The following is a 13,456-nucleotide window of genomic DNA, read 5'->3' as shown; positions in this document are numbered from 1 at the left end:
AAGATCGGATGAAAACTACTTGAAATAGAGAGCGGACACTTAATAGGGACCGACCGACAGACAGACAGACAAGCGCACTCATATATACCACCCTAAACTTCGTTTGTGGGGGTATAATTAGAGAGCGGACAACATACTGAATGTTTAAAACGCACTAAGTGACCCCCTGACCTAGTTTTTGACCTGGCAAGGCCCATGTTCAAACTTGGCCTTCAGATCATCTAGATACAACTTCTGACCAAGTTTGGTGAAGATCGGATGAAAACTACTTGAAATAGAGAGCGGACAACATGCTGAATGTTTAAAACGCACCAAGTGACCCCGTGACCTAGTTTTTGACCCGACAAGGCCCATGTTCGAACTTGGCCTAGACATCATGTAGATACAACTTCTGACCAAGTTTGGTGAAAATCGGATGAAAACTACTTGAAATAGAGAGCGGACACTTAAAGGGATCTTTTCACGCTTTGGTAAATTGACAAAATTGAAAAAAGTTGTTTCAGATTCGTAAGTTTTTGTTTTAGTTATGATATTTGTGAGGAAACAGTAATACTGAACATTAACCATGCTCTAATATAGCCATTATATGCATCTTTTGACGATTTTAAAACCTAAAAATTATAAAGCGTTGCAACGCGAAACGATTGAATAATTTGGAGAGTTCTGTTTTTGTCGTTAAATTTTGTGAAACTACGAAGATTGCTTTTATAAGGTATAAAATACGTCCAGCATGTGTACTCGGCGGAATAGCTCAGTCGGCTAAAGCGTTTTTTTCTTCAGGACTCTGGCAGGACTCCAGGGGTCACTGGTACGAAACCTGCTCCGGGCAATGTTCTTTTCCTTTTTTTATTTTTTTTCTTGATTTTTTACTGGAGCTTTTACGATCCAATGTTTACATTTATCAATATAAAGCATTTAATGAATAAGTTAAAAAAAATGCCAAAATCTGTGAAAAGGCCCCTTTAATACGGACGGACTGACAGACAAGCTCACTCCTATATACCTCCCTAAACTTCGTTTGTGGGGGTATAAAAAATCATCACGTGTATTGTCCAGACAAGTCTGTACTTGGTTGTTACTTATAGTGAGGTGCACATCTAGAAATGGAGAATCAAAACCAGACGAATAAGATATAATATTTGTAAGTTCTTTCGCATATAACTTGTTATTATAATAATATATTGTTCAAAATATGAGTTATCTATACTTAACGCTTAATAAAAATATCTAATGGTCAGGTTACAGATATGAATCAAATTTGATGACTTTTCTTCAGTCAGCGTAAGCATAAATTCCATCTCAAAGAAATAACTATAATTCTGTGATTAGTGACAAATAATTACTTCCCATTGAAACCACTTTATTTTCTTGAAAATTGCGATATTGAATTTAACAAGGGCTGTTTGTAAAACATGCATGCCCCCCATATGGGCTGTCCATTGTAGTGGCAGCCATTGTGTGAGCACGATTTTTGTCACTGTGACCTTGACCTAGTGACCTGAAAATCAATAGGGGTCATCTGCGAGTCACGATCAATGTACCTATGAAGTGTCATGATCCTAGGCAAAAGCGTTCTTGAGTTATCATCCCAAAACCATTTTACTATTTCAGGTCACCGTGACCTTGACCTTTGACCTAGTGACCTCAAAAACAATAGGGGTCATCTGCAAGTCATGATCAATCTACCTATGAAGTTTCATGATCCTAGGCAAAAGCGTTCTTGAGTTATCATCCCAAAACCATTTTACTATTTCAGGTCACCGTGACCTTGACCTTTGACCTAGTGACCTCAAAAACAATAGGGGTCATCTGCAAGTCATGATCAATCTACCTATGAAGTTTCATGATCCTAGGCGTATGCGTTCTTGAGTTATCATCCGGAAACCATTTTACTATTTCGGGTCACCGTGACCTTGACCTTTGACCTAGTGACCTCAAAATCAATAGGGGTCATCTGCGAGTCATGATCAATCTACCTAAGAAGTTTCATGATCCTAGGCGTATGCGTTCTTGAGTTATCATCCCAAAACCATTTTACTATTTCAGGTCACCGTGACCTTGACCTTTGACCTAGTGACCTCAAAAACAATAGGGGTCATCTGCAAGTCATGATCAATCTACCTATGAAGTTTCATGATCCTAGGCGTATGCGTTCTTGAGTTATCATCCGGAAACCATTTTACTATTTCGGGTCACCGTGACCTTGACCTTTGACCTAGTGACCTCAAAATCAATAGGGGTCATCTGCGAGTCATGATCAATCTACCTAAGAAGTTTCATGATCCTAGGCGTATGCGTTCTTGAGTTATCATACGACAACCACCTGGTGGACGGACCGACCGACCGACCTACCGACCGACATGAGCAAAGCAATATACCCCCTCTTCTTCGAAGGGGGGCATAATAAATGAATTGTCTACAAGGAAAGGGACAGCAGTAAACAAGTCCACGTAGGCCATATTATGTAAGACCCACCTTTTTTTTGGAGGGGGGGGGGGGAATACATGTACTTGAAAGCCAACTGTGAATGTTAAGCTTTATTTTATTTCAGAATTGCTACATCAACACCGCTACAATAAACAAACCCAATAATATCTGAGGCAATGTATCCAGACAAACCGCACCCGGATAATCTGCTCCCTGTGTTAGTTTGCTTGATTCCCCGACAATCGGAACCTTGTATATTTGTCGACCAGGACAATTGGAACCAGAGTTATTTCTCACCCCAGACAATCGGCTCCCAAATAACATTTCCCCTATTTTTCGTCTATTTTCAACTGCCATCTGATAACGTGCAGCCCCATGCAATTACCATACCTACTTCATAGAATGGTCTTTTTTTTAATATGGTAACATCAGCTTGTGAAAAACTGACATTATGATATCTTCAAGGAATTGATGCTATGCTGATAGAAACTGTTCGTTTAATTATGGCTTTACATTATAAAAATAAATTTGCTAGATTGATACATTTTTTTGAATCTGTAACTTTGCCGATTGTTCTGGTTGATAATTTAATTCGGTGCTGATAAGCCAGATACACACATTTCTGAGGTGCTGATAGTTAGGGAATGACAAAAATCGCTGGGATTACAACCATCAATTAAAAATTGTATTCAAGTTGTTTTGTTCATACAATGAAATATAAAGACAACAAATACTGTATGTATCAAGGGTAAACATATTAGGGTTCCAAACATACTGCACTGATAATGCATTATTTTACATAAGTAAATATCAGTTGTCCTGTTATTTGAGAGCATAATCAGCATACAAGAGAGTTTTAGACGACAATCAAACCTTCGTCTTATTTAACAAATCTTTAAATATAACTTCATCTCTAAATCTTATTTTAGCATACGTAAAAAACAATTTTGTCAGATCGTGTTAGAGATTTATCACAGATGATCTAAGGTCAAGGAGTGTGAAACATAATATAATCATTTTCAATTCATGTTAACTGTTTTATAAAGAATTTTCTTTTTAGTATAATAAGCACAGTAGCTTAGACACCAAATCCATGGTCAGCATCGTCATTTCGGTTTCTTAAATCCTCCCTTTGCTTTCTTCTTTGCAGAACCTTTAGTGTCCTCTGCCTGTAATGTAAATAAAATTACAGACTCATAAGCAGATATGTGTACATCCTACATGAGAAGACTCATAAGCGAATATGTGTACATCCTACATGAGAAGACTCATAAGCAAATATGTGTACATCCTACATGAGAAGACTCGATCATAAGCAAATGTGTGTACATCCTACATGAGAAGACTCATAAGCAAATATGTGTACATCCTACATGAGAAGCTTATGTCGTAAACTTGTGTACATCCTACATGAAAAGCTTATGTCATAAACTTGTGTACATCCTACATGAGAAGACTCATAAGCAAATATGTGTACATCCTACATGAGAAGCTTATGTCAATGTACATCCTACATGAAAAGCTTATGTCGTAACAAATATGTGTACATCTTACATGAGAAGCTTATGTCATAAACTTAACTATATTAAAGGCCTAGTTTAAGCAATAACTGGCCCATCTTCTCTTCAACTGATTCTGCTGGTCTACCATAAACTAGAAATGGGTCAAGGACCCGTAGGCATCTACAATGCCTATAAGGACAAATCAACGTTATATTTTCTATGTAAGGCAAATTGACAAATAGCCTAAAGTGGTCGCAATTAAAATTCCTTCCATATCGATCATCTAAACACTAAACATTAAGCTGTGAAAGCTTCAGCGATCACCGCAAAGCAGTTAGGAGTTGAATACACACTTTCAGAACTATATATTACATAGTGAAACAAGGGATGTGTTTGTCAGAAACACAATTCCCCCCTTTTGCGCCGCTTTGAAGCCATATATTTGACCTTGAAGAAAAAGAGCTTTGTCACAGACGTGACGTATACCCCCACATTCCACATTGACACAGACTATTTTGCATGCTGTCTTCACAAAACAAGAGAATCTAATTTATGGCGATTTTTAAGAATTATTATGGTATTATCATTTATAACCATTTTGACCTTTCAACTCTTGAATTCTTTCACATGACACGATGTCCAATGCCTGTGAACAAAATTAATGTACAGAGTCATTTTAAAATCTCACAATGAATGACATAGTTATTGCCCAGACAGCTCATTTATGGCCATTTTTGACCTTTGAACTAAAAGTGTGACCTTGACCTTGGAGATATCGACTAAATTCTTTCGTGCGACACACTGTCAAATCATGGTGAACAAAGGTGCCAAATGATTTTAAAATCTCACAATGATCGACATAGTTATGGCACGGACAAGCTCATTTATGGCCATTTTTTACCTTTGAACTAAAAGTGTGACTTGACCTTGGAGATATTGACGTAATTCTTTCGCGCGACACACCGTCTCATCATGGTGAACATATGTGCCAAATGATTTTTAAATCTCACAATGAACGACATAGTTATAGCCCGGACAAGCTCATTTATGGCCATTTTTTACCTTTGAACTCAAAGTGTGACCTTGACCTTGGAGATAGCGACCTAATTTTTTCGCGCGACACACTGTCCAATGATGGTGAAGAAATGTGCCAAATGATTTTAAAATCTCACAATGAACGACATAGTTATGGCCAGGACAAGCTCATTTATGGACATGTTTGACCTTTGAACTTAAAGTGTGACCTTGACCTTGAAGATATCAACGTAATTCTTTCGCCTGACACACCGTCCAATGATGGTGAACAAATGTACCAAATGATTTTAAAATCTCACAATGAATGGCATATTTATGGTCCGGACAAGCTCATTTATGGCCATTTTTTATCTTTGAACGCAAAAAGTGACCTTGGAGATATTGACGTACTTTATTCGCGCGACACACTGTCCAATGATGGTGAACAAATTTGCCAAGTGATTTTAAAATCTCACAATAAATAACAAAGTTATGGCCCGGACAAGCATTTGACCTTTGAACTCCAAGTGTGACCTTGACCTTTGAAATATCGACGTACTTTTTTCACACGACACACCGTCCCATAATGGTGAACAAATGTACCAAGTCATTTTAAAATCTAACGATTAATGACATAGTTATGGTCCTGACAAATTTTCGATTAAAAACGCACCCAGTGACCTAGTTTTTGACCCGGCATGACCCATATTCAAATCATCATTTATGTGACATAGACATTATCTAGATACAACTTCTGACCAAGTTTGGTGAAGATCGGATGAAATTTCCGGACAGACAGACAGACCGACAAAGTGACTCCTATATAGTCCCCATAACCAATGGTAATGGGGGTATAATGACCTTGACCTTGCAACACTCAAAATGTGCAGCTCAATGAGAATTTAGTAAGAGATTGAATGGAGAAATGATTTTTTTTTTAATTTTTGACCTTTGACCTTGAAGACCTTGACCTTTCACCAATCAAAATAAGCAGCTCCACGAGATACACATGCATGCCAAATATGAAGTTGCTGTGTTCAATATTGAAAAAGTTATGATAAAATAATGATAATTATAAAACAATGATATTTGACCTTTGACTTTGAAGGATGACCTTGAATTTGACTTTTCACCACTCAAAATGAGGCAGCTCCACGAGATACACATGCATGCAAAATATAAAGTTGCTGTGTTCAATATTAAAAGGTTATGATAAAACTTTAACGAAGAATAGTTTAAGGAAAGAAAAATACAATGATATTTGACCTTTGACCTTGAAGGATGAGCTTGACCTTGACTTTTCACCACTCAAAATGAGAAGCTCCATGAGATACACATGCATGGTAAATATCAAGTTGGTATGTTCAATATTGCAAAAGTTATCAAACTTTAGTCAAGGTTAAAGTTTTGGGACAGACAGATAGACAGACAGACAGAACAAAAACAATATACCCCCGATCTATCGATCCGGGGGCATAAAAACAGACTAACAATTGTGTCAAAACTTGTCAGTGCCAAAATTTCTTAACATCCTAAAATTAAGGTCACATAACTTTAAATTTTTTAGCAAAATCCATCCAGTGAGATTATATGATTTGTTATATGTGTTAAATGGTAATATATGTAAAAAACATGTTACAATAACACTAAATAGGCAAGAAAAGTTATTCATTGAAGACGAATTTCATAAAATGCAGCAAAGACAAATTAGCACCTCGAGCTGATTGTGATGATAATATTTCATACATATTTTCCTACAATAAACGAAGCATTCGTGTTTTTAGTTAGTGTTTGTGTGTCGTATGAATAGATATTGTTGCAGGAATTTAAAACTAGAGCTTTGTAATAGACGTGATGAATATCCCCACATGCCGCATTGACACAGAATATTTTGCATGTTGTCTTCACAAAAAACAGCGGACACCATGCTTGTTTAAAACGCACTGAGTGACCCCGTGACCTAGTTTATGACCCGGCATGGCCCATGTTCAAACTTGACCTACACATCATCTAGATACAACTTCTGACCAAGCGTGGTGAAGATCAATGTAAACTACTTGAATGAGAGAGCAGACACCAAGCTGAATGTTAAAAAACGCACTAAGTTACCCCGTGACCTAGTTTTTGGCCCGACAGCCCATATTAAAACTTGACCTAGACATCATCTAGATAAAACTTCTGACCAAGTTTGGTGAAGATTGGATGAAAACTACTTGAATTAGAGAGCGGACAACATGGCAATGTTTAAAACGCACTAAGTGACCCCGTGACCTAGTTTTTGACCCGGCATGATCCATATTCAAACTTGACCTAGACATCATCTAGATACAACTTCTGACCAAGTTTGGTTAAGATTGGATAAAAACTACTTGAATTAGAGAGCGGACAACATGCTTAATGTTTAAAATGCACTAAGTGACCCCGTGACCTAGTTTTTGACCCGGCATGACAATATTAGAACTTGACCTAGACATAATCTAGATACAACTTCTGACCAAGTTTGGTGAAGATCGGATGAAAACTACTTGAATTAGAGAGCGGACACTTAATACGGACCGACCGACCGACAGACAAGTTCACTCCTATATACCCCCCTAAACTTCGTTTGTGGGGGTATAATGTAACATACAACTAAATTTAGATTCACATCGTACATGCATGATTTACATCCAGGCGAATTCAACTGTACAGACATTTTTGATTTAAGAATTCAATATCTGGTTTATTTCCCATTTTTCGACACATGTTCTTCTTAACTTTTATTTTAATTTATATTGAAATATATGTTTAATAAGTTTTATACACATTTTATATAAATTAATAAATATTTTACAAAATTGTATAATCTCGCTTTAAAAAACAAAAGTTAACTAAAAATAATGAATGCTTGAATTCTAACATATGTGTCTCTACAAAAATATTCATTGACAACATGTAATGTTTAAAGCCTAAATAGCTGGGTTTTTAAGTACATGTACTCATTTCAGTTATGCTTTTGCTTAAAACATAATTATTTCTTTATTGAATGTAATTATTCGAATATCCTTTTTAGAGGTTATAGTCGCATCTAAACTAAAGTCTGAAGTAAACTTAGTGATTTTGAGCGTTAATAGTTCCGGAGGTATCATTTAAGAAACTTTGAAAGATTTATTGCCGAGGTACACAATTTTATTGAAAATCAGATATCTGCCTTTGTTTAAAATTTCTGTGTAAAAACTTCTGGTTCCGGAGGTACTCATTAAGAAAAATAATAAGATTCAAGACCGATGCAGACTTGTTTCATTGAATAGTACATATAATGGTTTTTCTTAACATCCATTATTTTGTTATTAATATTTTTTTTATTTAAGTCTCATTTATAAAGGTAATGCAAAAATCAATAGCCAAAATAAAGTTTGTGATTTTTACTAAATTTGGTCTGAAGATATTTATAAGCGAAAAGGGTGACATAACGATATACACACTATAAATAACGCTAGTAGATTGATCATGTTCTATATAAAATATATACAATTCACTACGCATGCACAATTAGCATTCCTGGGTTTACCACGTGATGATGATGATCAATCTACTGGCATTATTTATAGTTAACTGATAGTTACCTGGTAGACATACCCAGTAAAATTTAATACCAAATAAAGCAAAAATATATAAACTTAACAACTTTTTTCAAGTAATGTAATATACAAATCGTGATATTCTAATCAATATAAACTAATAATTGTAAAAAAATATGGTATTTTACAACTTTGCTTTTCTACGTCGTCGTGGTTGACAGTCCCTTTAACATTATTTTTATTGTATTATTTAAATAACATTTCACTCTTACAATCAAAGTCTATAGCCCCCCCAAAAAACTGATTGTGTTATTCTCAATATTTACTTAACTAATTTCCTGCTTTATATTGTTTTCTTAATAAAATATAAATTTACGATAAAAATGTTCTCACATTACACATATGGAGCCTTAAGAAATTTAATAGTTCCAATTAAATTCGATAAACATGGGCTGTTTGTAAAACATGCATGCCCCCCTATATGGGCTATAAGTTGTAGTAGCAGCCATTGTGTGAATACGTTTTTTGTCACTGTGAACAACGGTGGTGGTGGTGGTGGTGATATTGGTGGTGGTGGTGGTTGATACAATGCATTACAAAAATGCAGTTAGGCCACAATTAAAATATTGTTGGTTTGCCCTTTACCGACCCTAAATTTTACAGGTGGGTAGGTAGGTAGGAAAATTATTTTATTTTATTTGAGAAATTATATTTTTAATACACTAATAGTCTATGAATATTTAAAACACTTTTATTAAAGCACTGTTGCAGTGTACGAAGCCCTATGTAGCTTAACATTATCTTGTTTGCTGTTTCTTGCATATATTAATATCAAATGCATGCTTGTGTGTTATTACATCAAATATTTGTTCATTATATGATTTTAATTGCTCAAATGCAAAATGGAAAAATTCAGACGTGGCGAAAGACCATCACATTTTACAGGCCAGACTTGCCTACCAGGAGAAACAATTCACAGGCCTGTTGAAGTTTTTACAGGCCTCAATTTTAAGTGTTTGACCGGTTAGTGCATAATCTCAGCATGGAAAAGTAAATTCATAAAAGTGCAAACTGAACATTATTATAAAGCATTATTTTTTCTTGAATGCTCTGAGCTTTTATGAGTACATACGTACAGCTCAGAGGGTCAATAGCTGGGAGTTGTATTATTGCAACTAACATAAGCATGAAAACTTGATTTGGGGAAATAAATTCTGGATCTGGATAGGTACGTTGCAGGACCTTTCGGTGTAGGCGCAACGGGGGAGAGGGTGGTTAGTCCCACTGTAGGACAGTGGGTGTTAGTTTCAGTTTGTGGATATACTAACGCTTTAAACATATATACTTGAGTGTTGTCGATGTATTTAGCTAAGAGACATTAATAAATTAAATAAGTTTACCTTTACATATCCATTTCACTAACATGCCATTACAGTAAACTGTTCAATGTGGCAAACATAATAAAGCAGAATATGCACATGAATCTGATTAAACACAGATCCACTTGCATATAAATCAAATCATGTTTGTCTTTTATTTTGCATTTTCGACAAAAAAATCCTGTAACTGTTAGATGTATTTTTCTTTGCGAGTAGACTGCATTCCAATTTTCAAACACTTCATCACTTGTTCTGTGACATTCAGTTCATACATTTGCAAAAAAAAGAGAGTTTTATTTGTATCTAAAACCTATGCTCAATCGTAGAATGACACGCTCTTTTCCTTAATCGATACTAATTATATGATGTCCGTCGTAAATTCGATAGTTATTTGTTCTCGCTGAGCATCGTTATTTCTTTTAATTGTCGGCCATCTTGGATCACGTTAACAACATGTGTACAACGAACGTAAACTCGTATATGTCCGACTACTTTCGCGAACCAATGGTTAAGTATGATGTCGTTCGGCAATTTTCACGGAACACCGCCGATCGCGATGCTGGTTATAGACGCTTGCATTACTGTCTATTCTGGGGCGTATGAAATTCCAACCATCGGAGCGACCTAGATCGGTCAGGGGCGATAATAATAAACAGGGATATTAATACGCGCATGAATAAATATTGCTTTCGGCTCTTTTATCATCGTCGAAAAAAACGAAAATAAAAAAAATAAGTTTTCAGAAATCGCAATAAAATTTTTTGGGTCGGGGGGTAAAAAGTGGGTCGGTCGGTAAAGGGCAAACAAACTCAATTTTAATTTAGGCCTTAGCCTTTCATTTGGTAAAATTTAAATATATTACAGGGAGGCAAATGCTGTAACAAAAAGAACATGCATAAACGGTAGTTGTTTCCCTTGTTTGAACCATGCTGAATCCTTAAAATGCCTTTTTCCAGTAATTGCGACCTTCACCTGTGACCTTTGACCTAGTGACCTCGAAATCAATAGGGGTCATCTGCAAGTCATGATCAATGTACCTATGAAGTTTCATGATCCTAGGCCCAAGCGTTCTTGAGTTATCATCTGACAACCACCTGGTGGACGGACCGACAGACCGACCGACATGAGCAAAGCAATATACCCCCTCTTCTTCGAAGGGGGGCATAATTACATAACGTATAAAAAAAATTATTAAATGCTCACTTTAAAGTTTAGATTTAAAATAAACACTTAAAACTTGAGCACTAAACGTGATGTTTTTCTTCGTTATTTAAGGATTGTCAATTTCAGCAAGACAATGGTCTTGAAAAAAAACATCTGCGATTGAGGCGCAAAATCATATACATGCCATGCGATTATTCAGGGGCGGTAATCCAGGAGTTATCTATTTCTGGGATTGTCTATTTTGTGAGGTCTATAAATTCACTGGCTAGTTAACAATCCACTTGTTGCCTTTCTTTTTGTAGTGGTCTACAACTTCACTTGCTAGTAAACATTCCACTTATTACCTTTCTTTTTAGTGTGGTCAACAAATTCACTGGCTTATTAACAATCCCCTTGTGACCTTTGTTGGTGTGATCTACAAGTTGACATGCTAGTTAACAATCCATTTGTTACCATTCCTTTTGTGTGGCCTCCAAATTCACATGCTAGTTAACAATCCCCTTGTTAAATTTCTCTTTGATTTGGTCTACAAATTCCCTGACAACTTATTACCTTTCTCTTTGATGTAGACTAGACATTCATTGCCTAGCAAGTAATCCCCTTTTTATCTTTCTCTTTGGTGTGCTCTAATAATTCACTAGCTAGTAAACAATTGTTACCTTTTTCTTTGAAGTGGTCCACAAATTCAATAGCTTATAGTAAACAAGCCCAGTGTTAGCTTTTTTTATATACTTAATATATATATGCAAGCAACAAATCCCATCCTTACATTTCTCTTTGAAATGGTCTAAAAATGTCTGGCTAGTAAAAGATTCCATTGTGTATACCTTTCTCTTTGACGTGGTCTACAAATTCCCTAGCTAGCGAACAATCCACTGTTAACTTTCTCTTAAAGTTGGTCTATAAATTCACCGGCTAGCAAACTATCCACAAGTTACCTTTCTTTTAAATATGGTCTACAAATTCACTGCGTAGTAAACCATCCACTTGTTATCTTTGTATTTCGGCGTTGCCTACACATTAATTAAATAGTTAACAATCCCCTTGTTACCTTTCTCTTTGGCGTAGTTGAGGACGTGGAGAGAACTGTAAAGAAGCCGTCAAGCCGTCCCTGGGTGCTACCTGACCGTGCCTTTGTCAGCTTCTTTATACCGCTACGAATGCGGTCCTCACTGCAAAAAAGGAATTATTATTATTTATTCTATTTTTTTTTACATTAATCCACTGCAGGTAAAAAGTTGTGTTCTGTATTGGCCTGCACTGAGTGCACAGGGTGATTTAAAGTGGACACCATGTGTTATGAAAAGCAATCTTAAATCAAGTCTCATTTTTGGTGATGATGGAATCTGCTATGGAGTTCAAAGAAGAAATGTAAGGATGTAATAATCTTGTTATAAATTATTAAAAATCACAAGGATTAAAACAAAAAAAGATATTTAAATGAGTAATCATCAACAATCATATCAAGATATACATCAAAACTCAAATTTAACTCAAAATACGATTTTCAAAGAACAAATGCATCCTTAGCATTGGAATATATTCAATTCTGGTTTGATAGAACTTACTTAAAACCCTTCTGTGACACCATATATTCAATCAGTTCTTCCTCATTTGGCTCACTCCATTTCAACTGTGAACACAAATTACATATAAAATTTAGTAGTTACGAGTTTAAGATAACAACAGACTTTACTTATTTATATTTTCAACTGTATCCAACAGTATTTCAGTCACATAATAAAGGTCAGTTAAAATTATCATACTTTCCCTATGTATCCTAAGGGCAGATAATTATGCCAATAACTGACCTGAATCAGAAAAATTGGAGAAAAAAACGGCCATAGAAAACATGTCATGACCAATCCAGTCGTCAAAATTCGCACTAGTCCGACAGCAAAAAACTAGTATTTTTTCTTTCCGGCTAGTAGGAAATCCAATATTACAAGCCCGACGTGCTTGTACAATTCATTAAACAGAAAACGAGTTCCACTTTCATTTTCAATATTTGTAAACAAAGTTTTGAGCCGCTTTAATCAACAGCCGCTTATGTTTTAAGACACTGCGCACACGTGCTGGACAATCAGCCGATAATTGGATTACTGCACATAAAGCGCATGGTTTTGTGGTTCCCGGATTACTATTATGTAAAATAAATGTTTTGCGTTGCGTTCGGGACACAGAGAGTAATGGCCGAACAGTTGTCATTCAAGTACGTCGTTCAGGAATGCGAATCTGGGGTAACTGTGATTGACGCATTTGTCAACTGGCTTTTTGTAGAATAACCTGGCACTTAATTGCTTATATATTTTCTGGTGGTTTAGGTTAGCTCTCTCTCTCACATGGATATATGGGATACATTTCTGCTAATTTTTTACCTAAACTTTATGTATATATTTATAGTTGTGAT

At 35.8% G+C, this 13,456-nt stretch overlaps 1 protein-coding gene across 1 annotated transcript in view; it reads right to left on the bottom strand.

The window, feature by feature from the left end:
• Positions 1-2,522: 2,522 nt before the first annotated feature.
• LOC127846533 (flap endonuclease 1-like) overlaps positions 2,523-13,456 on the bottom strand; it is a 64,272-nt gene continuing 53,338 nt past the window's right edge. The window contains exons 10-12 of the mRNA XM_052377889.1: positions 12,615-12,679; positions 12,098-12,218; positions 2,523-3,596 (exon numbers count right to left, since the gene is read on the bottom strand). Of these exons, the coding sequence (XP_052233849.1) occupies positions 3,534-3,596; positions 12,098-12,218; positions 12,615-12,679 (249 nt within the window). The 3' untranslated portion in view covers positions 2,523-3,533. The remainder of the gene's footprint in view (positions 3,597-12,097; positions 12,219-12,614; positions 12,680-13,456) is intronic.

This window comes from Dreissena polymorpha, chromosome 9 (genome assembly GCF_020536995.1).
Source record: "Dreissena polymorpha isolate Duluth1 chromosome 9, UMN_Dpol_1.0, whole genome shotgun sequence".
Lineage (NCBI taxonomy): Eukaryota > Metazoa > Mollusca > Bivalvia > Myida > Dreissenidae > Dreissena > Dreissena polymorpha.
Note: the sequence above shows the minus strand (reverse complement) of the source record. Positions and strands in the feature narration are given on the sequence as shown.